The sequence below is a fragment of the Emys orbicularis genome, chromosome 1 (genome assembly GCF_028017835.1).
Source record: "Emys orbicularis isolate rEmyOrb1 chromosome 1, rEmyOrb1.hap1, whole genome shotgun sequence".
Classification (NCBI taxonomy): domain Eukaryota; kingdom Metazoa; phylum Chordata; order Testudines; family Emydidae; genus Emys; species Emys orbicularis.
The window spans coordinates 327,437,948-327,465,374 of record NC_088683.1 but is presented as its reverse complement, the minus strand read 5'-3'; the positions used below and the strand labels follow the sequence as shown (position 1 = coordinate 327,465,374).

Sequence of the window (27,427 nt, the reverse complement as noted above, 5' to 3'; positions counted from 1 at the left end):
CTTCATAACTTAAAAGACTCAAGAGCCACTTTGCGCTCTCTGGAAATTTACACCCCTGCACAAAAAAGAAAGTTCAGTAAGGCCCAGATGGCACAGAGATCTCATCCAACCCAGTTTCCTGCCTTCCAGAGACATTACAAACCTTAACATAAGAGACAACAGTCCCAGAAGAAGAGACCAGCTACTTCTTAGGCATCAACCTCACTACCCACAACTTCAAAACACCAATTTTGATGGGCTGGTTAAGGTGCTGAGTTGCCATCCCCACTCTTAATCTCCATGTGTTCCTTGCTTTGGTGACCACCTTTCTCATTTCTGGCAGAATTGGGAACATATCACTATGGACAAGTGGGTGTTGGAGATCATTTCAACAGGATATTCCATCCACTTTACCTCCCTCCCCTGAGCCTACCACCCTTCCCCATCCCTCCTCAGGGACCTCTCTGATGAACACCTTTTGCGGCAGGAAATCAACTCTCTTCTGAATCTGGGTGCTATATAACCTGTTCCCACGCAATACAGAGGGAAGGGATTTTATTCCAGGTACTTCCTGGTTACAAAAAAGAATGGCAGCTGGAGACCTATTCTAGATCTAAGATTATTCAACAGATTTATAAAGATTCAGAGGTTCAATATGATAACTTGCAGTAATAATTGCATCATTGGACCCACGGGATTGGTTCTTGGCCCTCAACCTTCAAGACGCTTACTTCCATATAAGAGAAGGTTCCTACAATTCACTCTGGGTCAAGAGCACTTTCAATACACAGTGCTCCAGTTCAGTCTCTTGTCTGCACCCTGAGTGTCCCCAAAAGTTCTTTCCCTGGTAGTGGCTCATCTTCACAGACAAGGATCACTGATTTTCCCATACTATGATGATTGCTTGCTCAAAAGCAGTCCCTCAATGAAGCTTCAATGGCCACTCAGAGGGCTGTAGACCTATTTCTCAGGCTGGGACTACAATTAAACTCCTGAAAGTCCACCTTAACCCTGGTGCAAATTCTGGAGTTCATAGGAGTTTACCTCAATGCAGTAACAGCCAAAGCATTCCTCCCTTCGTACTGGTTCATAACTCTAATCAATTTAGTCACTACAGTACAAGTCAGCCCTCAAACATCTGCCAGAAACTATCTTCAGCTATTGGGACATATGGAGGTTGGCACCATAGTAATAAATCATGTGAGACTTCACGTGTGCTGCCTCCAAGGGTGGCACAGAACTGTTTATTTGCCAAGCAAACAGAGTTTAAACACACTACTCTCCATGCCTTGGGTAGTAAAAAATATCCTTCGACTAGGTGGAAGAACCCTCACAATGTTTGCGCAGGGTTCCCCTTCACTCAGCCATCCCCAACATCAGTAATAACAACAGATGAATCTGTACTGGGATGGGGAGCTCACTTAGACCCTCATACTATTCAAGGCAGGTGGTCTCCTATTGAGTGGACCCTGCACATTAACTTGCTGGAACTCAGGGCAATCAGAAATGCCAGTATCCATTTCCTCCCTCTGATCAGTGAGGGTTATATAAGCTGTCAAAGGGGAGTGAGATTGCCTTCCCTCTGCATCAAAGCAGAGAGGCTTTGGAACTAGTGCACATGAAACCAGATCAGTATCTCAGCAGCTTACCTTCCGGTGTACAAAACACAGTGGATGCCCTCATTAGGCGTGTCCCTCAATATCATGAATGGGAGATAGATCCCACTGTACTCCACCACATATTTCAGTTTTGGGGCATCCCATAGATAGACCTGTTCGCCACAGCCAAGTAAAGAAGTGCTCCCAGTTCTGCTTGAAAAGCAGTCTGGGTCACCACTTCCTGGAAGATGCCTTTCTACTTCATTGGAGTCTAAGGCTAGGTCTACACTGCAGCGGGGGTCCGACCTAAGATACGCAACTTCAGCTACGTGAATACCGTAGCTGAAGTTGCGTATTTTAGGTCGGCTTACCTAGCGGTGAGGACGCGGGAAAGTCGACCGCTGCCGCGCTGCCGCCGCCTCCGCTGCCGCCTCCTGCCGAGGTGGATTTCCGGAGTCGACGGCAGAGCGATCAGGGATCGATTTTACCGCGTCTTCACTAGACGCGGTAAGTCGATCCCCGATAAACCGATTGCTACCCGCCGGATCGGCGGGTAGTGAAGACAAAGCCTAGGTCTTCTGTTTGCATTTTCCCAAACTCCCTTGATATCCAAGGTGCTGTTCAAGATAAGGAAAGACAAAGACAAAGTTATTCTTGTAGTTCCGACATGGCCAAGACAAACATGGTTTCCTTATCTCGCTCGGGTCACTATTTGTCAACTATCAGAGGGGTAGCCGTGTTAGTCTGGATCTGTAAAAAGCAACAGAGAGTCCTGTGGCACCTTTAAGACTAACAGATGTATTGGAGCATAAGCTTTCGTGGGTGAATGCCCACTTTGTCGGATGCAACTGATCACTCTCTGGACTGTCTCCCATCTCCTCTCTCATGATGGCGGTCAAATCCATCACCCCAACCCTTGGGGTTCTTTGACTCAAGGCACAATTCATGGGGTTAGAAACAACCTGTTCTGAGGATGTGAAGAGAGTGCTGTTACATAGCAGGAAAGAATCTACTTGTGACACATATACCTAAAAGTAGATGAAATTCAAACACTGGTGTAACCTAAAATATTTTTCACCTCCATCCTCCCCATTATCATTTGTACTAGATTACATTTTAGAGCTAAAAATGACAGGATTATCTTTAAACTCCATAAAAATGTGTTTGGCAGCTATTATGGTCTTCTATCATATGGTAGAGGGTTTTTATGTCTTCACTCATCCTATAAGGAGGTTTCTCAAGGGATTGGACAACTTCTTCCCACAAATCAGGTGCCCTAAACTGGCATGGGACCTCAACTTGGTACTCAGATGTCTTATGAGGCCTCCCTTTGAACCTGTGGCCACCTGCTCCCTTCTACACATGTTTATGAAAACTGCATTTCTAGTAATCATTATTTCTGCTCAAAGAGTGGGTAAGATAGGGGCTCTGATGGCATACCCCCCCCTTCACAGTCTCTTTTAAGAATAAGGTCACACTGCGACTGCATCCCAAGTTCCTACCAAAGTTATCTTCGGACTTCCACATGAATCAACCTATCCACCTTCCAATTTTCCACCCTAAGCCACTCCTGGATAAAGGAGATGTGACATTACATTACATTGATGTCGGGAGGGCATTAGCCTTTTAACTAAACAGGACTAAGCCCTTTAGGAAATCTCCCAGACTATTTCTCTCCATTGTGGACAGAACTAAGGGATCTCTGATTTCCAAGCAAAGACTCCCTAGATGGGTATCTGGCTGAATTACCTACTGCTATCAGTCTCAGGAGCTTCAAACTACCTCTAGAGTATTAACTCACTCCACAAGAAGCCTTTCTTAAGAATGTTCCCACCATGGAAATATGTAGAGCCGTGACTTGGACCTCCATTCATACATTTGCTGAACTATGCAGTTACTCATGCCTCAGCTTCTGATGCCATATTTGACTCTACTGTTATGTCTTTGGTCTTAGACTCAACACTGAAGCCCCACCCTTTTGTAGAGGGTACTGCTCAAAAGTCACCTAGTGTGGAGCACCCATAGGGACACTACTCGAAGAAGAACAGGTTACTCACCCTGTGCAGTAACTGTGGTTCTGCGAGATGTGTGTCCCTATTAGTGCTGCACTACCCGCCCTCCTCTCCTCTACTTTGGAGTTCTTTACAACAGGCTCTGCAGTAGAAAAGAAACTGAGGATGGTTTGCCCACACGCTCTATATAGCCTTGGTGCAGGGCACAAGACTGCAGGGAGTGCATGCACAGGCAAGACAGATGCTGCTACCTAAAATTTCCCAATCTGAGGTGCATGGAGCACAAGCACACCTAGAGCAGAGCACCCATAGGGACACCATCTTGAAGTTCCTGCACAGGGTGAGTAACCTTCTCTTTTGGAGCAGGGGGACTGGATTCTGGGCCTCCCACATTGGGTGGGAGTGCCCTAACCACCAGGCAATAGAGTCACTCTCACACTTATGTTTTCTCTCTCGCTCTGTTCCCCTCCCCCAATAACTCTTTAACTACTTATCCACAGTGAAACGTAAACAGGAGAGCTTGAGAAAACACCACATCAGAATATCCCATAGCCCAGTGATGAGAGCAACCTGAAAATTGGCTGATCCCTGTTCAAATCCTTTCTTTTCATCAGGTAGAAAGGGGAGTTGGATTGAGGCCCTCCCACATCCCAGGTGAGAAACCTAACCACTGGGCTAAAAGTTGCTAGGAGTCCTTTTCCTTCTTCCTTTCCCCATGCTCCCAGCCAGCTGTTTTGTGTGAATTTACCTGAGAGACCTGATCTGGTAGACAGCCTCTGAGCATGCCTACCAGATTGGGCCACACATGTGAGCTAGGTGAGCAAATGTCTGTCTTCCCTGGTTTGTGAATTGCTCTCTGGGAATTGGTCAGCAGACAGGTGCCCGGATGCTTAGAGTGAGGCAGCAGTACATATGCCCAGAGACAGGAACGTAGATGCTGAGGGAACTCTGATTACAAGATCTTAGGCACCGAGTGAGGTTATGTGTACACAGGGTTCAGTGAATTGCAGGGGAGCCTAAAACTGGGACTTAGGCCCCTAACCCCAGATTTAGGTGGCTAAGTATCTTTGTGCAGCTGGGCCTTAGTGCCTAACTCCCACTGCCAATAGGATTTAGATACCTAAATATCTTTGAGGATCTGGTCAAAGTGCCTAAGTTTTGAAAATGGGTCTTAATAGCCTAAGTCATTTAGATGCTTCTGAAAATTTAACCCCTTAAACTCCGTTATTGCTACCTCTAACAAACCCATTTGTCCTGCTTTCTCCCATACAGCTTCTGCTTGATGCTGAAACTGTGCGGCTGCCCAAATTGCCTGAAGGGACAAGGGGTGGATCTGATAGATCTCAGGAACTCTATGAGATCTGTGTTTGTCCAGATGGAAAGCTTTACTTGTCAGCAGCTGGTCGGTATTCAACTTGCCAGGAATACAGTCATGTCTGTCAATAAAGCACCTACCTATGCCACATTTTCTCTGGCTATTCTCACTGAATTTTATATTGTTTTGTAGCAGAATTTCCAAGATTTTAAAAACAATCGCCGTAATCTGGGAAACACGTTTGCATCCAGAATTCTAGATTGTAAGGAAAAAAAAGCAAAAGAGCACAATTAAAATTTTACCTTCAACAGAAGTGTTTGAGCTAAACTAAATGTTCTGGAAATGACATTTGGAAGTCAGCCATATAGTGAGTTAAAAAAAATCAAAAGGATTTATTTGTACCACTGAACTGTTATTCAGTCAGTTGATTATGTAATAGTTAATATTTCCTAGCTCTATGTTTTTCGCTTATTCAGTTTAAGGAATTACTTGAACTATTTGATAAGACAAAAGCATTGTTTGGTGAATTCAGGTAGTGCCAGCAAACAGTCTATGCAATTTTGTTCTTGCAATAACACAAACCACAAAGGCTCTGCTTTTTTGTCTGAGTCCTGTGCAAAATGTGTTAAACTGATAAAATCCTTTGTTTCTAGATTGGCAAAGCGTATGTAGATTTGCTTATTATTGGGATGCATGAAATAAATCACAATAATTAATGCGAAATCTCCAAGATTACTGATTTATAACATTCTTTGTCATCAGAGTTGTTAACTGTACAAAAGTGAAATATGTTCGTATATCCCACTGCAACAATAGCTCCTTGTAGTGCATGGACCAGGCTACTCACTTGAAAGCCTTTTTTTAGCTTTTGCAGTGTGATTGTAATTGGAACTGGGAAATTTGTGCTGCTCTTGGCTACATGCCAGCTGGACTATGAAAAGAAAAAAAATCTTAAAGATGGTTCCAGCTTTCTCAAATGCATGATGCTATTTGGTAGGTAGAAAAAGTTCCTCTTCCTGAAGCCCACGAATCACCTAATTGCAGACCCCTTATTCTGTGAAGAGCCGTCAATAATGAACCATTTGCAGCCATCTGGATTAGCAAGATTTGGGACTTAATGGCCTTATAAGGTCTTAGGCACAGAGCCTCAAAGGAATTTAGGTGCCTAATGCCCATTGATGTCAACAGGAATTAGTGGAGGGATTCATGAAAATACTCAAGCACTGAGCCCCTGTTTTAGGCACCTAAATTTTGGGTCCACTGGGAGCCACACAGCTCCCACCAAACACTGTAGGCATCTAGAACAGGAGTACTTGTGGCACCTTAGAGACTAACAAATTTATTAGAGCATAAGCTTTCGTGGGCTACAGCCCACTTCTTCGGATGCCACAAGTACTCCTGTTCTTTTTGCGGATACAGACTAACACGGCTGCTACTCTGAAACCTGTAGGCATCTAAACTCCCTCAGCACTTAAGTTTTCCAGAGTGAACATTCCCTAGGTGCCTATGTTTCTGCCTCTGGGCATGAGCACTGCTGCCTCCCTCTAAGCACCCGGACACCTATCTCCCGCCTACACCCCGGAGCGATTCATGAAACAGCGGACGATAGATTTTGAATGGGAATGGACCTGTTAGGTGCGCTCGGTGCACGCCTACCAGGTCAGACCCCCACATGTCTGAGTGCCTTATAACTGTTAGCCCAGCAGTTAGGGCACTCACCTGGGAAAGGGAGACCTAGGTTCAAGTCCCACCCCCCTCTCGTTAAACCGGAGTATGCCACATCTCAGGCAAGCTCTCTAAGCACTGGGCTGTGGGATGCCCTCAGTCTCTCCTGATGAACCTGTTCCATTGTGGATAAATAATGCAAGAGGAATTGGAGGAGGATGCCCACCTCCAGGTGGGCACCCTAACCACTGGATTACAGACGCATTCTCACTCTCTCTGGCCCAATGACTTCCACTGAGCATAAATATTTAACTAGTCATTGGGCCAGCAAGAGAGAGTGCCAGAGAATGACTTTGTAGCCCAGGGGTTAGGGCATCCACATGGGAGGTGAGAGACGCTGGGTACACAACCCCTGTTCTGATCACTCGTTCATTAGTCACAGTGGAACAGCTTCAATAGGAGAGACTAAGGAAGCCCCACATCATAAACTCAGTGGTGACACACCACTCGAGATGTGGAAGACTCCCGTTTAAATCCTTTCCCCCCTCTGGCAGAGGTGGCAGGAATTGAACCTAATTACCCCACATGCCAGGTGAGCGCTCAAACTACTAGGGTAAATGTTATGAGGTGGGCATCCCCCTCCTCCTCTGGCTGTTTTGTGTGGAGTGAGGCAGGTGCCTGACTCAGGCCCACAAGAAACACCGTGAGCACCTAAGCCATCCAAATCCTGCAGGCAGATGCCTGTTTGTGGCTCCCTGATCAATCTCTGAGCATGAGCCGGGGCTTAGCACACACCCCCCTCCCCCATTGGTTAGTTTAGGCAGCGCTCTGCTTGGCTTTTGAGGAGTACATTGTTAGGCCTCTCTCTCCCATTGCTTTGTATAGGGAGCCTAAGTGCCTAACTTGGCTGTGTGGTTTCAGTGATGTTTCTGGACTTTCTGCGCACCTAAAAGTTAGTCATGGGAACGCTGAGTGTCATGGCACCTAAGTCCCTTCATGGACCCAGCCTAGATGCCTTTGCGGCTCTGGGCCTTAGCACCTTTAATGCTATTTTTATTCATTATTACCTATTTTGGAGGACCTGTCACTGTAGTACCTTTATGCTTTGTTACAGCTTCATGTTAAACAACTTATTAGGTTATACAAATCCACCTATTGGCGGCATATCAAAACAACTGTCCTATTGTTAAGAATTAAGCCCCAACACCAAATGGGCATAGCTAAACCAGATACAGCCATCTTATAGCACTGCCTGTAATTTACTAATTTGGCACTGGTGGAAAAACTCAGAATAATTAGTCAGAATTAACTAGTAATGCTACTTGTATAAAGCATCAAAGAAAACACATTTGTGAGGTAGGTGCTTGCCGCTGACAAAGCCCAACTGCCCCGGGAGGAGTGTTTACAGCTGGACACTGACAAGAAAAGCTTCCTGCTGATTGTACCAGCTCAGTGCTGTAAAGGCCCAAGTGCCCTAGAGCAAGCTTGGGCTAAATTCTGCAGCAAGAAACATAGATTCTGCAGAACCCTCCATGCAAAAGCATCAAAAATATGAAAATGGAGGGTTTTTTTATTGCATTAAAAATGACTACTGCAATCAGAACAGTACCCTTGTGTTAAATTAGTACTGAACTCAATTTATTTTATGCTAGCTAGTTCTCATACTTGTAGGCCCCTCCTTCCATCCCTTTTACTAGAGCGCCTCACCATCTTTCATGAGTTTTCCTCACAACAGCCCTGCAATGTAGGAAAGGGCTATTATCCCCATTTTATGGATGGGAAACTGAGGCACAGGGAAACTAGCTGAAATACCCAAGGTCATACAGGAATCCTGTGGTGGAGCAAGGAAATGAAGTCAGGTCTCCTGACACCCATGCGAGTGCCCTAACCATTGAACCATCATTACCTACTGATGTGTCTAATATTTTAATTTTCATTGTGCTATAGAATTCTGCATTGAAAATACATAGCTGTATTATGGATGTTGTAAGAGGAAACCTACAGTTTTGACATGGGTTAGGGGTTAGCTGGTACTTTTGCCACCTGGAAAGGTACAGGAAGTGGTTGCAGGTCATCAGAATGACGAACAGAATGATAAATCCTATTGTACCTGACTGTGATTAGAATGTTTTCCAAAAGAATGGGTACTATGGACAGCAATTCTTACCACTCTAGGAACTTTATGAAGATTTTTTGTTGTAAGGTGGAAGACAGAGAAATGGAATATACTGGTATAAAAATGCTTATTAGAAATTCGCTTCCCTTCTCACAGCCCTTCAGCATGTTTGTCTGTTTTTATACAGCCTTATGCAAAAAGAATCTGCAAAAATTAACTGACAAATTGCATTGAATAAACTTTATACATTTGAATACATTTTGAAAAGTTTCTCCTTTCATGTTTACATCAGAGTGAATTACTGCTCAAGTTCATTTTCCAGTTGTCTGTTCACTGAGACACCGTCTCAAAGTCTCTTAAATTTCTTTTTTTAACCCATACAAAATATTGACTAACTAAACAATGAATTCCCTCCAAGATATAATCTAGAATTTGTTTTGTCATCAGGTGATGTTGCCTCTAAGAAATCCTTTAACTATAATAGGTGCAAAGACACAGTTGGGCTCACATGCTTTAGAAACAAAAAATGTATCAGGACTGCTGTGCTAACTAGCCACAGATTTTTGCACTACATCTGTTGGGAGTGCAGCAGAGGACAGGTAAGCCAAACGGGTGGGTAAACTGTTTCATAGAGAATGGTGGAGCTGACTGAGGAGTATGTCACATTCAGAGAAAGTAGTGCGCAAACCTGATGCCAAGCTCATGTTACATACCTAACATTGATAGGGGACAATGCATATTGCCATGCTCATGGTTACGTATGTCCATTAGTTTGCCAGCCCTCCATCTTGTTGAAAGCAGTATTACTATATTAAACAGCTGTTGTCTTTTTTAAAAACAATTTATTTTGGTTACTTATAATTTGTCAGAGTATTGAAAATGCAAAACTTGAAATATCTACTTTAGTGTTCACACTCTATGCTGTTTATTTTCCTTTTATACTATTCACCTTATACACTGCTGGTTTAGCAGTTGTCAAGCTAAGACCAACCAATACCACATCTAAAACTTGGTATACTATTTTGATTTCAGTCAGTGTAGTTATAATGGATTCTTAGTGATACTATGACTTTGCTTTAAAAAAAGCCAACAATGAAAAAAACTTGAGTACCACCTGAATGCAGCCCATAAGCAGGATTCAGCAGAGATTATTGCAAGGGACGTTACTTCTTAAAAAAAAAAAAAAAAAAACGTTTCCATAGAAAATTTTATATAGTCCATGGAAACATTTCTAATGATATCAGGTTACACAAAAATATACTAAAAATAAGCCATAAATGTTTTACGTATGTCCCTTTGTAAAGGCAAATTAACGGTACTCCTCAGCATAAGTGCTAATGTTGCTGTAGGATTTGGAAACCTGGAGGAGTCACATGAGTGAACATTTCACTTGTGTAAAATGCTCAGGCTCTACCAACCCTGTTCCTGAAGTTCAAATCTACCACTAAGTGTATGGTTCATATGGATCCTGTAACAATCATCAGTAGCCTAAGCTCCTCACAGCTCTTACCCTTTTGGGGGGACCAGGGTGGAGGATACATTTATGAAGGTTTGTTTTACTTCTAGGAAGGGAGTTGAATAGTGCACACTCCTGGGTGCTCCATAGTATTTGGATGAGTGCAGTGTGTAGTCCCATTTGTCGTGCCTATTTCTGCATGACATCCCCACAGTTCACTTCCACAGATGCCTGCAAAGAGCCACCACAAAAGGCTTTTCCACAGTTTATATGCAGAAGTTGGTCAGGGAAGATTATGTCAAGTGTAAAAATATAATTAGGAAGGCCAAAAAAGAATTTGAAGAACAGCTAGCCAAAGACTCAAAAAGTAATACCAAAATTTTTTTAAGTACATCAGAAGCAGGAAGCCTGCTAACAACCAGTGCGGGCCACTGGACGATCAAGATGCTAAAGGAGCACTCAAGGATGATAAGGACATTGTGGAGAAACTAAGCGTACGTCTTCACTACCCACCGTTTCGGCGGGTAGCAATCGATTTATCCGGGATTGATATATCGCGTCTCGTTAAGACGCGATATATCAATCCCCGAACGCGCTCACCGTCGACTCCGGAACTCCACCAGAGCGAGCGGCGGTAGCGCAGTCGACGGGGGAGCCACGGCCGTCGATCCCGCGCCGTGTGGACCCCAGGTAATTCGATCCAAGATACTGCGTATCTTGGATCGATCCCCCCCCAGTGTAGATGAATTATTTGCATCGGTCTTTACGGCTGAGAATGTGAAGGAGATTCCCAAACCTGAGCCATTCTTTTTAGGTGACAAATCTGAGGAACTGTTCCAGATTAAGGTGTCATTAGAGTAGGTTTTGGAACAAATTGCTAAACTAAACAGTACTAAATCACCAGGACCAGATGGTATTCACCCAAGAGTTCTGAAGGAACTCAAATATGAAATTGCAGAACTATGAACTGTAATCTGTAGCCTATCATTTAAAACAGCTTCTGTACCAATGACTGGAGAATAGCTAATGTGACGCCGATTTTTAAAAAGGGCTCCAGAGGTGATCCCAGCAATTACAGGCTGGTAAGCCTGACTTCAGTACCGGGCAAACTGGTTGAAACTATATTAAAGCACAAAATTGTCAGACACATAGGTGAACATAATTTGTTGGGGAAGCGTCAACATGGTTTTTGTAAAGGGAAATCATGCCTCACCAATCTACTAGAATTCTTTGAGGGGGTAAACAAGCATGGGGACAAGGGGGATCCAGTGGATATAGTGTACTTAGATTTTCAGAAAGCCTTTGACAAGGCCCCTCACCAAAGGCTCTTAAGCAAAGTAAGCTGTCATGGGATAAGAGAGAAGGTCCTCTCATGGATTGTTAACTGGTTAAAAGATAGGAAACAAAGAGTAGGAATAAATGGTCAGTTTTCAGAATGGAGGGAGGTAAATAGTGTTGTCCCCCAGGGGTCTGTACTGGGACCAGTCCTATTCAACATATTCATAAACGATCTGGAAAAAGGGGTAAACAGTGAGGTGGCAAAATTTGCAGATGATCCAAAACTACGCAAGATATTTAAGTCCCAGGGAAACTGTGAAGAGCTACAAAAGGATCTAAAAAAACTGGGTGACTGGGCAACAAAATGGCAGATGAAATTTGGTGTTGGTAAATACAAAGTAATGCACATTGGAAAACATAAACCAACCATATATATAAAATGATTAGCTACATTAGCTGTTACCACTCAAGAAAGAAATCTTGGCAGCATTATGGATAGTTCTTTGAAAACATCCACTCAATGTGCAGTGGCAGTCAAAAAAGCTAACAGAATGTTGGGAATCATTAAGAAAGGGATAGATAATAAGACAGAAAATATCATACTGCCTCTATATAAATCCATGAATACTGCGTGCAGATGTGGTTGCCCCATCTAAAAAAAGATATATTGGAATTGGAAAAGGTTCAGAAAAGGGCAACAAAAATTATTAGGGGTATGGAACAGCTTCTGTATCAGGAGAGATTAATAAGACTGGGACTTTTCAGCTTGGAAAAGAGATGACTAAGGGGGGATATGATAGAGGTCTATAAAATCATGACTGGTGTGGAGAAAGTAAATAAGGAAGTGTTATTTACTCCTTCTCATAGCCCAAGAACTAGGGGTCACCAAATGAAATTAATAGGCAGAAGGTTTAAAACAAACAAAAGGAAGTATTTCTTCACACAACGCACAGTCAACCTGTGGAACTCCTTGCCAGAGGATGTTGTGAAGGTCAAGACTATAACAGCATTGAAAAAAGAACTAGATAAGTTCATGGAGGATAGGTCCATCAATGGCTCTTAGCCAGGATGGGCAGGGATGGTGTCCCTAGCCTCTGTTTGCCAGAAGCTGGGAATGGGCAGCAGGGAATGGATCACTTGATGATTCCCTGTTCTGTTCATTCACTCTGGGGCACCTGGCATTGGCCACTGTCGGAAGACAGGATACTGGGCTAGATGGACCTTTGGTCTGACCCAGTATGGCCGTTCTTATGTTCTTCACTTCTCACAGTTTTTGGTAGAACTGAGGATGAGAAAGTAAACCAACATTTTCCCCCAGCTAAGGATGCAAAATGCCCTTGTGCAATCAGTTTCTCTGCTGGATTGCCTTCCTGCACAGTAACTAGTGCCGCGTTTTGACTGCTTTTAGGCCTTATGAGGCTGCATTACTTAGGATTAGTGGAATGAGATAGGGACCAAACCCAAACGAAAAGGCAATTCAGACTTCTGAGTAAGACTCCCATGATTTATTAATATCATACATTAATAATTACTGTACCATATTGAATATTAATACCATAGGCACCAGTTAGGAGCAGCAGATACCTAAACATGCCTTAGTATATGCATACAAAAATGTTATAACTTGTTAACTGCATTATACCAGGATGAAACTGTCAATATCACTGGCAATGTGTGGATTTTTGCTTGCCCCAGTTCAACATCTAAAGTTTAAGATTTAAGCCACTCAAGGCAAGAATTGGTTTTCTCTAGCACATTGTCAGGACTCAGTAAATATGTGAAATATGACTAACAAAGCTAATTCAGTACAATGTTGCACAACTGTTTTAAAAACAACAAGGAGTCTGGTGGCACCTTAAAGACTAACAGATTTATTTGGGCAAGCTTATGCCCAAATAAATCTGTTAGTCTTTAAGGTGCCACCAGACTCCTTGTTGTTTTTGTAGATACAGACTAACACGGCTACCCCCTGATACTTAACTGTTTTAAAGGGTTTATAACATTGTTTTTATGAGGCAAGCACATATTTTCACTCGTAACTCTTTATTTAAAAGTTTCTCCCTGAAAGTCTTTGAATAGTATTCAAATTGCTCCTATGATGCTTTCTTACTACTATTCCATATGGTGGTATTTTACATTAATTTAGAATGAAAAATACTTTAAACATTTTTTTCATGTTGCTAGTAATTTTAATGACGCGCTTAAACATCCTGCATACATTGAACACTTTTTCATCTCATAATTACCATAAAAATTACCTGATCATTAATACTACCTGTTTAAAAGCTGTGAAGAATAAGCTACTTTATTTCATGAGCACACCTAGTTTTTCCTTTTACCTGATTGCTAGTTATTTCTCAAAATCATCAAAAATTACATGTTTTTCAATGAACTGCGAAAGTGGCATATGAGCCTTTACAAGTAAAAAAGCATTCATCTGCATAATTTTCTTTTTAATATGCTGATGGAAACTGTACAATTGTTTAGAATGAACCAAAATGGAGTGATTATATATTTAGCTAAAAGTAAGCTTGAAATTGTTGGTTAAAACTGGGCTAATTTATAAATCCAAGACACACCAGATTGAAGTATGTGTTTGCATTTTTCTTTATTAAAGTTATGGCACTTAATATAACAGCAGAAATAATCAAATGGCTTCACAACCAGAAGCAATACAGTTTTCCAAACAGCGTAATTTCTTCCTATTACCAATAATTACTTGCGAGATTTCTGAACATAACAAGCCCTTATTTATGTACATGAAACTGAAAAAGCCTTTGTCAGCATTTCCTCTTTTGGATTACCATGCTGCTGCACGCACAGCACCCTTGTAAACTCATGTTATTATCTGCTTGCCTTTACATTCTGTAAGTGAAATTAAACAGTTGGTAGCAAGTAAACAGTTATGACAACTGTGTCATTGGGAAACGATGAATATTTATGTTTAATGTGGCAGATTTGGAACAAAAAACAAACAAACAAAAATCCTATTTACAAATTCCCATAATTCCTTACAAATATCTAATGTTGAGTACATTACATGACATTACCAGAAGTATTACAATTTATAAAAGAAAGTGAACTAAAAATCAAACATCTCTGGTGGCATGGTGAAAGACAAAATAAAAGGAACATTATATTGCAGCACCTTCTGACATGTAACAAAAGATATTGCCTGCTATATACCAAATGATGGATTACCAACTTGTACTATATTTCCAATGTTTGTTTGTGGAAAATATACATATATATATATGTATATATATATATATACACACACACACACACACACACACACACACACACACACACACACACAGAAACATGAAACTCAAGCATTTAAACATTTGAGAAATTAGTTTTGGTGTATGGTTTTCAAAATCCCTTCATAAAACTCTGTACATTAATGGTCACCTATCCTAGGTTATCCACATGCAGTTTTCATTAAATAAACAATGACAGGCTCTTAAACAGAAAATGTAAATTAAATACCTAATTATATTACAATTAAGTAAATGCATTCAATGCACTACATGATGTTGTATGTTAAGTCAAGTAATATTTATCAGGATTAAAATACTGTACCATTTCAAAGGTACTGTATTATCCTTTAAACGTGAGGATGTAATACTGCAGCAAACTGATAATCAGATCCAGCTGATAAGAATACTACTGTGAGAGACATCGATGTCCATGGAAGATAAAAGAATAAAGAAATGTTCTGGAGTGACTCCTCTCCAAAGTTATTTTATGATTTTCATTTAGTAATTTGTCCAGTCTGATCAGTATATTAAAAAGATGACACCACGTTTTTGGAAGCATAATATTAAATGAAATAAAATCTAAGTTTATATACAAGCTTTATCTAACATACCGCTAAGCTTTGGTTACATAAAGTGCAGTTCAATTTTAACCAATTTACTGTACAGACAGCTACTTTTTGCAGCACAATCTCCCTGCAAATTTTTAAATATTCACGTTTTACAGTTTGCTTATACAATAAACTCAGTGAAAAAAAAAGGCCTGCTTACATTAATTTCAATTCTAAATACTTCAGTACCATCCAAATATGTGCATTGTATTTCTAAATTGTTTGGTACGTGTAACCTCTCAGAAATACAGTAATCTGCACATGTAAATTACAGTTGTATCACATCACATTAAATATCTAGTTCTTGAGAGTACAATTTTCTAACTTTCAAATCTCTCACACTTTTTGTTGTATAAAGTTTTCAAGTTTTATTATGATACAAGCAGTACACTCCATCACTCTCATGGCAACTTCAGAAGTGAACCTGTCATTTGGAATCTGTGGAAAGGGAAGCAAATCAGGATATCGAGTTTTTAAGCTATCTACTCCATAAGCTTCCAGTGTTTGAACATCATTTGTAAGTCCTTCAAGTTGTTGACTATATTCCTCTATTTTTTGTGCAAGTGCAGTTGGTTTTACATCTTTATCTGATTTACCCCTTACTGCGTAGTCAGCTGCAATCAAGGCTAACTTTGTGGAGAGATAGCATTTGAAGCACACCCATTCATTAGCATTTTTATGTAGGTCGTTTCTTGCAGCTGAAAAGTTTGCTCGAGCTTGCCTAAGCCATCTACGTGCTTCCACAGGATTACCAACAGACTTGAATGTGGGTGGTACAAAGAAACGCGCAGAGTAAGATGGCCCTGTGGAAGATGGACACTTTTCTTTATACTGTTGCCTTTCAGATTTATGGCTCGTTGCTTCTTGATTCCATGAAGTATAAAATCTTTGAAATGAAAATTTGTCTGACTGAAATCGAGAAGCTGAGGATGAAAATGTTCGTCTTGATGCTCTGTCTGTATTTTGATCTATAAAGGCCTGTTTTTCTAGTCTGTTAATCTCATTCTGTAAATGTTTGAAAACTTCATTGGCTATATCAAGATTCTCTGAATTTTTATCTGGATGCCACTTAAGATATAGCCTTCTAATAATCTTTTTCCTTTCAGATTCTGGAAGTTTCCAAGCCTGTTCAAGCACTGATGTCACTTCTCTTAATATTTCTGGCAAAGAATTCAGCTTAATCTTTTTGGGAGAGTGATGTTTTGAAGACGTTGTTTTGTGGCTCTCTCTACCAGAGAAAAGAGGAGGAACTGTCCTAGGTCCATGTGCTGGAAATTCTGTAGGACTAGTTGGGGTAGATGGCGCACTGTCCCTACTCTGAGAACTTTCATCGGGTCTTGAAAACTTGTATAAATCAAGAGAGCTCACTATTTTATACTCACTATATCCAATATCGATCTGATAAATCTTGCCTAGAAAACTGGAATTTTCATCATCTTCCCTTTCTACTTCTTGTACAATGATTGCATATGTATATGTTGGTTGGTATGATCCATATATATCACCACCTTCAGCATCAACAAGGTAACCAACATATTCACCTGGATAAAAAACATTCATTGGATCCATAAGGAGAGTGTAATGAATTTCAGCTGGTATAGGAGTTCCAGGCATAGGTAATTCAAGTTTTGATGGTTCTGAGGAGTCATACTTCACTCCTAAACTATCAAGCTTCTCGCTAATTCTGTAAATATCATTGCAACCCAACATGGCAATTAAATATGAGGTATCAGAAATTAGATTGTCAGTTGCAGATTTCAGGGTCATTGCTAATGCTAAGAGGAAATTTATGTCTTTGCTGTCAGAGTGCTGTATATAAAGCAGTATTACTGCATTCCCAAATCTCTTTAAAAAAGCAAATGTTTCACTTTTACTGTGGGGAATAGGAGTAAAACCTTTAACCCTTAATGTTGTTTGCAACTTCTCAAAACAGGAAACTTTCAAGCCTTCTCGCAAGGCTTTGCACAGTCTTATGGCCTTTTCTTCATTGGCTAGGAAAGCATTGTCATTTTCATGCTTCATAATTCTAATGAGTCCTGTGATAAACTGTTCAGAAGATAATAGTAATTGCAATCTTCCCTGTAGAGAACATAATGCTCCAAACTGACATGTTTTGGGAGACTCTTCATCTAACAGTTCTTCAAGAATACTGCTAAGTAGGCGAGGTCTCAGTTTCTGAGGAAACAGCATTACCAGCTTAGTGTGAAAACCATGGTCTTTTCCTAAATAACACTGGCTAAGATCAACAAGCATCTGCACACCAATGTTACCCTGTATTCTACTTTTGTAATGTGGAGCATCATCAAAAACTAAGATACTTGATTTTACCAATCTACCATCTTGACTGGGAAGGTAAAGGGCCAGATCTCTTACATTCTCAAGGTCATTTCTAACCTTAACAGAATCATTTTGCAGACTTTTAAACAGACCAGAAACAACTCTTTTAACTGTGCGCATTTCATTAGGATCCAATTGTTTTCCTTCAGAGTTCTTGAATATGCGACTTAGAACCTCAACATACTGCTTTGTTGAAATAACATCTTCAGTACCTAAGTGTTTAAATAACTGGTGGAAGGTGCCAAGTTCTAAAGGAAGTTTGTAAAGGTAAGGTTTAAAATCAGATTCATACTCAAGATTTATTACTACCTCCTCAGGCTTCAGGAGCTTCCAACCTTCTTCCACCATCACAAAAGCAACCCCTCGAAGCTGAAAGCGGAATTCCCTTTTCTCTGTACTGAGAAATTCATAGATACTCCTTAGTACTTTAGCTCTGGTTTTCACCATGTCCTCATCTAAAGTTGTTATATTGCATATATTTCTGCAGTTATTGATAACTTTGTCCAGAGGAGGATCCAAGTTAACATTAAGCGTAGTTAAAACCTGCTCAAGCTGTTCTTGTGGACCAAGACTGCTTCCTTCCTGTTCCTTGATACTTAAAGGTGTTGCTTTTTCAGGAAGAATAGGACACGAAGTCCATAGCAATTGTAAAACATCCATCTGTTTGAATTTAGGGTTTACTTGTGCTCCACTGAATCTTATAAGAGGGAGTGTTCCATTAATCTCTTGATACTGAGGATGAAATCTGACAATTTCAGCAGGAGCACGCTCGGGACACAAAAAAGGAATTAAAGATAATTCTTTTAGGAAGTTTCCCAATAATAAATCAGTTCTTTCCTGGAATATGTGATGAAGGAGGACATCAACTGTACTTTGCAGTGTTTCCTTAGACCAGCTTTCTGTGTTAGCTCTCATACTGATCTCCTTAGCAAACTGTAGTAACTGTTGCTGGGAAATAATGTATTTTAGTCCTATATTCCGCAGGAATGTTACCCATGATGTAAGGAATGCCCCTTGATTCTTCGGTTTTGTGAGTTGTTCCAGTCTCTTAAAAAAATCTTGAGGTATGAACAATTTTTCAGGAAGCATAACTTCAAAGACTTTTACAGTTCTGTCATAAAAATGTTTTGCAGGTTTTAGTCTATTGCTTGCATCATGAATTATCAAAAAGCTTTCCAGCTTTTCAAACAGCTGTTCCTTTATTTCTGAAGCTTCCTCAATGCCAGAGAGTCTGTTCTTTAAGTAGATCAGGTGCTCTACCTTTGCATCATAAGACAGACTTTCAATCTTTGGTAAAAGATGCTTCAAATACACTTCAAGATCATCTACAGGGACACAACCAAGCACAGTATACAAGTCTTTCAAGTTAATTTTTTCTTCAAGAAAGGCAGATGACGTTGACTGTGTCCACCTATCCACTTCAACTGAAGGAATACTTTTTGTGAGTATGTAACATGTTCCACATTTTGAAATACTGATGTATCGACCACTAATGGATTTATAGCATGGGAGAGACTTTAAAATTTTGATGTCATCCTGTAACATCAAATTACTTAAATGGCAACTGAAGTACATTAGGAGGGCCTCAAAATCACTTTCTGCTAATTTTTCAGTCTTAAATGTCGAGGTCTGGACCATATAATGTATGGCTTTCAGAATGCTTGACGGATTATCTATATTAGCTGTATATCCTGACAACAGAGACACTAAAACATTATCTTTGGAGCATATTTTGTTCAATGCAAGCTGAATACAACCAGTTTTCATTAAAGCATGGAAAACTTTATCACTCTGAGCATTTGGGAAAACAGCTATATGCATTAAGCTGAGGGGCAGCAAGACATCACACTCTGGCACTACAAGCTGATTGACTGAGACAGTAAACTTTGTACCTGGAAGCAAAGCCCAATCCTTCAAAGTATCAACAATATCATCAAATTTTGGTTTCATATCTTCTTGGTCTTCCTTAACATTTACAGATTCACTGATAAAATGCCATGCATTTTTAAGCCAAGATTCACTTGCAAAATTTTCTTTCCATCGCACACAACTTCTGGTTTTATATTCTCTAGGCAACACGGATGATAACAAATCAGCAAAACTTGTGATATTGAAAGCTTTTGCTACATCACAGGTAAGTAAAATATTACTGTATCTCAAATACAGAGTGTTCATAAACAGATCCTTGCGAGATGGAATCAGTTCATGATATGTTGTTAAGAACCTCGGTCGCTTTGAATCAAAAACTTGCAAGACATTGTCAAGTGTAATAAGTAGTGGCAATCCCTCAATTTGGACTTCATTTTCTTCAGCATCCTTAAAGCAATAGTCAACCAGAAGTTTTAGACTGTGAAAGAGTTTCAGATTTGTCTGTTGAAGACGACAAGGCAACTTTCCAATGTGGCAATTAGAGTCTGGAGAAGAAAAGGTCATCAAAAAAAAGCGGACATCAGCAGGAGTCACATAGCTGACAGGAATATCTGCATCTATAAGACAATGGTAAAGATTTGCAGTTTCATCACAGTTATATACCAAATTGAATCCAATTTCTAGAAGTAGGTGTTTGAGTCTATAAACATTTTCTGCCACTGTCTTGCGTGTTGTGATGTACTCTACATTTTTGAGGTGGTGCAACTCATCTTGTAGCAAATTGTCAAAGAATGGCCTACCTTTGTTCGAGGTAGACATGTTAACCCAAGTAATGATAACTGCAGAATGTAAATCAGAGCCATCAATATTTGGAGCCCGCACAACAGGTAAAAGACGTTTCAAATCTTCATGAATGCAGCTGTAAACTGCTTTCACTAAGCAATACCAATCTGGCTGTAGATCAAGTCTGTTAACTGGGAAGAAAGACAAAAACTTTTTCAAAGTGTCTTTCACAACATGAACAGGCGTGTTTTGCAATACTGATACTGTAGGATCAGTGCCTGGAAAGTAACGTTTTTTCAGTTGAATCAGTAGTTCAACATAGGCTGGTGCTATTAGTGCTGTCATTAGGCTATTATTCCAGTCACTTCTTACTCCAACTCCATTATCATCCCGCCACAGATTTCTTCTGGCAGAATCTAGAGCAAAATGTCCATTCACATGAAAAGGTAACCCGGTTTCTAATGATAAGGGTAAGAAACAAAATGCCCTATGTGGTTTTTTGTAGTTGTGAGTAATGCAAGCAGCTACTCCTCCACGTGGAAAAAGGGTAATGTCTTCATTCTTGTGAGCTGATATAACACTCTTAGATACCTTTTCCATAGCTGAAAAACCTGACCTGTTGCAAATTAACCAAGATGTAAGGTTCCCTTCAGAGTCTTCGGTATCCATAGTGTAAGTAATTTGTTGCACAGGTATTTCACTTAACTGCTTTTTTTTAGTTACGCTGTCAATTACAGATGCATGGAATTGCTTCCGTTTTAATCTGTCTCCATCAGTGATTTTGCCCTTTACAGAATATAACACATTCAGTGCTCCAGTTGTTTTTTCTATTTCACAAATGGAAATTTTTTCCATGTGATTCAAAAACATTAGAAGTTCTGCTCCATCTGTGCGCAGCTTATCCAGGAGGTTTTGGACCATTCTATCTGAACATGGAACTGGGGAAATTTCTGACACTTTTGCCATTTCTGCATTTCGAAGTGGAAACCTAAACATTGTGCAATTATCCATTTTAAAGTGATTTCCTAAATAAAGGTCGAGTACATCTGAGAATTGTGTTCTGAAATCTGCATCTAAATCTCTAAACATGCGTCCAGGACTCACTGAAGTTGCACCTGGTGCATATCTAGCATGGGGATCAAAGATACAGAGTATATCGTTACCAGATATGAAAGAAGGGCAGTCAGTAATGTGATACACAGAATTGAATCCTATACCATATTGTCCAGTTTTACATGGATTTCCTTCTTTAGTACCTTTTCCAAGATTCTGAATTCCTCTTATATCATCCTCTGTAAAAGGCTGATTGTTGTAAACACATAGTGCTGGTCCTTGAAGTGGTGCCCATTTCTCATCAAATATTCTATCAACTGGATGTTGTCTAGAATCAAACACAAAACAGATTTCTGTAGCTTTTGCATCATCTGCATTCTGAAGGAGCTCTTTCAGCATTTCTTTTTCAGAGGGATAGGCATTAAGAATGCTTTTAATTCTACTTGTCAATTTTTCTTTTTGTCCAAACTCAGTCCCAAGAGTAGTAAAACAGATATTAGAGGCATATCTTTCTAAAGCTTTATGACGCTTGGGTACTGCACCAAGCTTTACTGCAACTTCTCTAGGGATATCAGCATGACAGTATTTTACCGTTGTATCTTTAACTTTTATCCAAGGACAGTCATTGTAACACAAAGATTTAGCAGGTAAAAGTGCTAGATGAGTATCTGGTAACAAAATCTCACCATATTTTTTCTCACATAATTCTTGCTTCTTCTCTCTAATGAGACTCCATATTCCTTCACTAATGATTCTCCTACAAAGCTGAAAATTCTCTTCAGTTAGCTGCTTGCTTCCCCTCTCATGATTTAGAGACTCAAGAACTAGGGCAAAATCATCAACTGTAAAAGCATGTCTTACACCTACACTTTCAAATAGTTCACGGAAACTATTTTTATATTTATTAGGCAATTGATGAAGATGTGGTGTTGCTTCAAAGTTCAAATGAAAACACACTTTTGTTGGGTCAACATATGCACTCTCAACAAGAATGAAACTAAAATGTTTCAACTTTTCAATGATCACTGCTTTTGTTGTTTCATTTTGTAGCATTGCTTCATGGAGGTATTTGTAACAAGCATTGGTGATATTCTCCTGATACAATGTAATTCCATCAAATGACTTTGCAACTTCTTGCAACTGATTTATGACCATATTAACAGTTGGTTTCTTAAGCAAACCCAAGAAATCTTTGACAGCTAATGATATGGCCCCACAACCTTTAAAGGAATGGGAATTTTCATTAAGAACTGGTTGTAAAAGACAAACAATATCTTGATGATCAGCAGTGAAAAGGTCAGTTGCTGAAAACATTGTTTCAGGCTGAAAGTCACTACCCTTCCAGTGTAATGAGAAGCCGGCTGGTTTTGTGAGGAATGGGAGGAAAGGAATTGTCTGACATTTTGCAGCAAATTCTTTAGCTCTAGGATCTCTACATTTTAGTTTTTCATCAATGAGACTTAATAAAATGCTGCTTCTGAGACAGGCTGCAACATGATCATTCCTATTAATTGCGGCTACTGATTCTGCACGTTCTATTAGATCTTCCCATGAAACATCATCTTTAGCCATACCTAACTGAACAAGTTTAACCAAGATAACTGGATTAAGGTAATCCTGACTGCTGCCATAAGGAAACCTTCCATCTTTAGCATCATACAGCTTTGCAACTCTTCCTTCAGGGTGGATCAGTCTTGAAGGTATAACCAAAGAATGTCTATCCAAAGAACAAGGAATACAGGGAGTAACACGAAGAATTCCTGAGAACTCCTCAACCTTTTCATTCAGAACATAACGCATCAAAGGATCACGCAGCTCTGCATCAATCTCCTGAATGTTAGGAAAAAAGACTTCCGAAAAGAACTGTCTCTCAGAGAAAGTGTTCTCTAGTAGTATATATTTACATCCTGCTTCTTCAAACCCTGCCTTTACCCAAGACGGAAGCTCCACAGCACAAAGATTTTTTGATCCAGTTTTTCTAAGGTATTTGAGGAAGATCTTAAAGGCTGCAGGTCCAATGTCTGAACGTTTCAGTATTGAATCATCTAAAAACCTCACATTCTTCATGGAAACCCAAGATGAACCATCAGAGAACACTTTGATCCCTTCTTTCCCTTTTGCATGAGCTATATCTTCATAAATTCCTTGACATATGACAGAAAAATCATCATGCACTGAGTCAGGATCTGGCCACACTGCATAGTAACTGTAGTCAGCTAGCTCGCCATTGACTGTCATGTCACGTAAAACACAAAGTGCTTCTAAATAGGCTTTTACAATAACATGCCTCATGAATAATGTGTTCCATCTTCCTTTTGTGTCTGTTTTCCAGATCTCTTTTCGATTTGAAGTAACAGCAAAACAGCCATTGATGTGAACAGGTAAACCTGTTTTTATTCGTAGAGGTAAATAGCAGAATACTTCCCCAATGCTGTTGCAATTAGGTTTCACAATCCACTTTTGGTCCTGAGTTTCAGATAGCAGTACTCCTACTCCACCACAGGGGACAAGACCTAGTCTTTGTCCACTTTCATGTAATGAAAATTTTAAAGCATCACCAGTATCCATGCAAGAACATATGAGCCAAGTGGAAGAATCTACTGTTTTTTGTGGCAGTTCTTCAGCTGGCCTTTTCATCTGTCCAGATTTAGCCATTTCGAAGAGAGAAGATGGATCATCTTCTGGACCTCTGAAAAGTGGAGACTGTAAATCAGCGATCCGTCTAAATACATGATGAAATTCTTCTACTATTATCTGTAGGATGCATGAAGATTTTGGTGTTTCAGTGGGAAGCTTTCTATTACTGCTGCTGCAAGTCTTCATCAGTTTAGCTGCTTCCTTTAAAACACTTACAACAGGTGCAGTCAATGCTTTGGAGGAACACAGACTTTTTTTAATAGTCACTGTATCTTGTGCTACACCAGGGTCAGCTTCCTCAACTTTCAAATATTTCAGAACCATTGAATTTACACTCTGAGTGAATATTATCAGTCTATGACCACAAATGCTAAACTCATCCACAAGAGAGTAAATGTCTGCTGTATTGTAGCAAGTACTGCTGACTTCACTCACTTTAGCCTCCTGCTGAGTTCTAAAGGAAAGTCTGAAAAGTGTTCCTTTATAACTGTAAGGAGCCTCCACAGTCAACGGTAGCTGACAACCAAACACACCTATAAATGGTTTGAACTGATTAGGAAATTTTCGCAGTCTTTTCTGTTGCTTACTCCAGTTAATCTTGATCCCAGGATTAGATTTATCTCTAATATGTTTACTGAGATGGTTAATGTTTGGATCAAACATTATCATGAATTCTCGGCTCAGAATGATAGGAATATCAGTGATGTGATAAACAGAGTTGAACCCTAGTCCAAATTTCCCGACTTTATCAACTTCTTCTCTTTTTAGAGACTCACCTAATCGAGTTATATTTAGAAAATCTGAGTCAGAAAATTCAGAATTGTTGAATGACCACAAAGCTGGTCCATGACATGCTGCCATTCCTGGATCCAAAAGATTCTCTCTTATATTCATATTTCTTCTCATGTCAATCATGAAATTACATTCTGTTGCATTGGCATCATCGGCATTTTGAAGCAGCTCTTTAAAGATATCTGAAACAGAAGGGTATTCCTCCAAAATGTTTTTAATTCTTACAGTGAGAGGTTCTCTTTGCCCAGATTGCTCAAATCCCATATTTTCTGGATTAATCAATCTTGTACTGAGGCATGGCACATTTAACCACTCTGCAGTTTTCATGGGTATGTCTTCATGCACCAGAATTATTGGTTCCACAGAATCTTCAAGTAAATCATTTAAGTCATCAATTTTGATATCACAATAACAACATTCATGAATTGGTTTCATTACAAGCTTAAAAGGACATTTGATACAATATATAGGCACAGGTGTATTCAGACTTGCTGGAATCTGACTGCTGTATAGCCATCTTATAATATTCAGCATAATGTGAAGATTTTGTTTACTCTCCTCTTCACTGAGAGATTGCTCGCTCTTTAGATATATTTTCTGAATGACCATGGAAACGTGGTCTGGTGTCAACTGCTCAATTGAACCACAGCTTTTAAACAACTGGTGGAATTTAGCCATAGTTTTTGGCACACTATGCAGATAAGGCTGGAGATCAAGATCAGGTACTGACTTTATTACTGCCTGGGTAAGGGAACAAAATGTTTTACCAGTCCAGACCCAGGGAAATTTCAAGGCTTTAAAAGCATCTTTACCTTCTTCTAAGTGATCATGCATAAATCCATAAATTTCAAGCAAGATATGCTGAAATTGGTAATAGTCTTCATCACTAAAGGTTTTAGAACTGTGCCAATCAACCACCACTTTAAAGTGTTTTAAGACTGCTTTTATGCCAGGTTTGGTGGAGATACCAAGTGCTTTTTCTATATTTAAATGGACACTTTCCACAAAGGGAACTGATGAACCAACTAAAATTGCATGACCTATATTACACATTTCTGGTGGTGAACAAAAATTACAAAGGTCTCCTTTCCAAACCAGTGATCCTGGATAGTTTGGAGGTCTTTCCTTACATGCTGGAATCCATTTTAATTTTTTCAGCATTGATTTTGCTTCAGCTGACTGCAGCAACATATGATTTTTGTTCAAAATCATTAACAGAGTTCTAGCTTTTCTTAGTAGTACATCATGGCTTGTGCGAGAATCACCTTGCAAACTTTCAATTTTATTTGCTACTCGCATAATGTCTTTTTCTTCAAGACCATTTTCATTTTTTAAACCTATTTGTCTCAGAGAATGAAGAATATCTGAAGACGCTGTAAAAATACTGGGTGGGAAGCAGATTTCCTCCTCAGCATAAAACAGATTTTGCAGTACTTCTACCTCAGGATCAAAAAGTTCATTGGCCGACACTATCTTTCCTTGTGAAATCTGAATAAATTTTAGTGATGTCAGCCAATCTAGCACATCTGTATTCTCATTTTTGAGGAAAGTGAGATTTTCAAGAACCCAGAGCATAATCTGTATTGTTTCATCATAAGAATAAAAGTCATTTTGAATATCCTGTATAATAAACTTTAGACAATCTGTGCTCTTTAACTGTTCTACTTTTAATAAGTTAGCTAAACGAATGGTAGCTTCATCACTGCCGTCAATTATTGGAATAGAAAGTCTCAGACTAGGTGGAAGTTTGGCAGTGTGATGCAACACTTTACAACCTTTTAATCCAGTAAAAGCAGTGACCCCTTCATCAGATGATTGTTCAATTCTTTTAAATATCAGTAGCTCCTGAATAATTCTTCTCTCTTTTTCACTGGCATCAGTTAAACTAGCTAAGAATCCCCTAAGAGCATCTTTATGTGTTGGAGGTAATGATGAAACTTGACTGGACAGTTTTTGCAATGACAGTTTCTCCATTATCTGCAAAACAGCACCTGGTAATGGTGGATGCACATATTTTTTTAAAAATGGATGTTGTATAGAGGCATCTAGCTTCTTAAGTACAACACCACCAAGTTTTTGAATGATGTCAGCTAAAAATCCTGGAAGCTGTGTCTCAGATTCATCTTCTAAAATAATTGCAGGTGGAGTCCTAAGTCTAATAAGTTCCACTAATACCTGGTCTTCCTCTAGCGGCATCTTCGGGATAAGTGGCATGTCATCAAACATAGTCAAGTCTTCAGAAAAGTGTATATATAGATTCTTCCAGACCATCTTAAGCCATGAAATAGATGGGTGATTTTTATCTTCTGAAACTGGATACCATTGTACCACCATATCTCTGCCAGGCCACACAGTATTCAGAACTTCTTTGATAAGCCGGGCAAATCGTTCAGGGTTCAGAAGCTGCAGTTGAGTGCATGGTCTTCCTGAAATCAAAATAAAATAATAACTCCATGAAAATCAAACAATACAGGAGAAATACTTTTTTCTGTACTTTTTTCATAAAGGAAACAGAAAAAGCAGGACAGGAAACTTCCCAATTTCTATGCTTGTTCACAAAGATGATTTGAGACCTGAACTCAAAGGTCTCATCTGACTTTGCTGTAATCAAGTCCATTACATATTAGTACAAGAAACAATTACCAGATTGCAACTGATCAGTATGT

At 39.7% G+C, this 27,427-nt stretch overlaps 2 protein-coding genes across 2 annotated transcripts in view; one reads left to right on the top strand and one right to left on the bottom strand.

The window, feature by feature from the left end:
* The window catches only part of SGCG (sarcoglycan gamma), a 126,973-nt gene extending 121,938 nt beyond the window's left edge, over nt 1–5,035 (top strand). The window contains exon 7 of the mRNA XM_065420241.1: nt 4,862–5,035. Coding sequence (XP_065276313.1) covers nt 4,862–5,035 — 174 coding nt within the window. The remainder of the gene's footprint in view (nt 1–4,861) is intronic.
* Nucleotides 5,036–15,626: 10,591 nt separating this feature from the next.
* The window catches only part of SACS (sacsin molecular chaperone), a 66,898-nt gene continuing 55,097 nt past the window's right edge, over nt 15,627–27,427 (bottom strand). The window contains exon 6 of the mRNA XM_065404673.1: nt 15,627–27,187. Coding sequence (XP_065260745.1) covers nt 15,627–27,187 — 11,561 coding nt within the window. The remainder of the gene's footprint in view (nt 27,188–27,427) is intronic.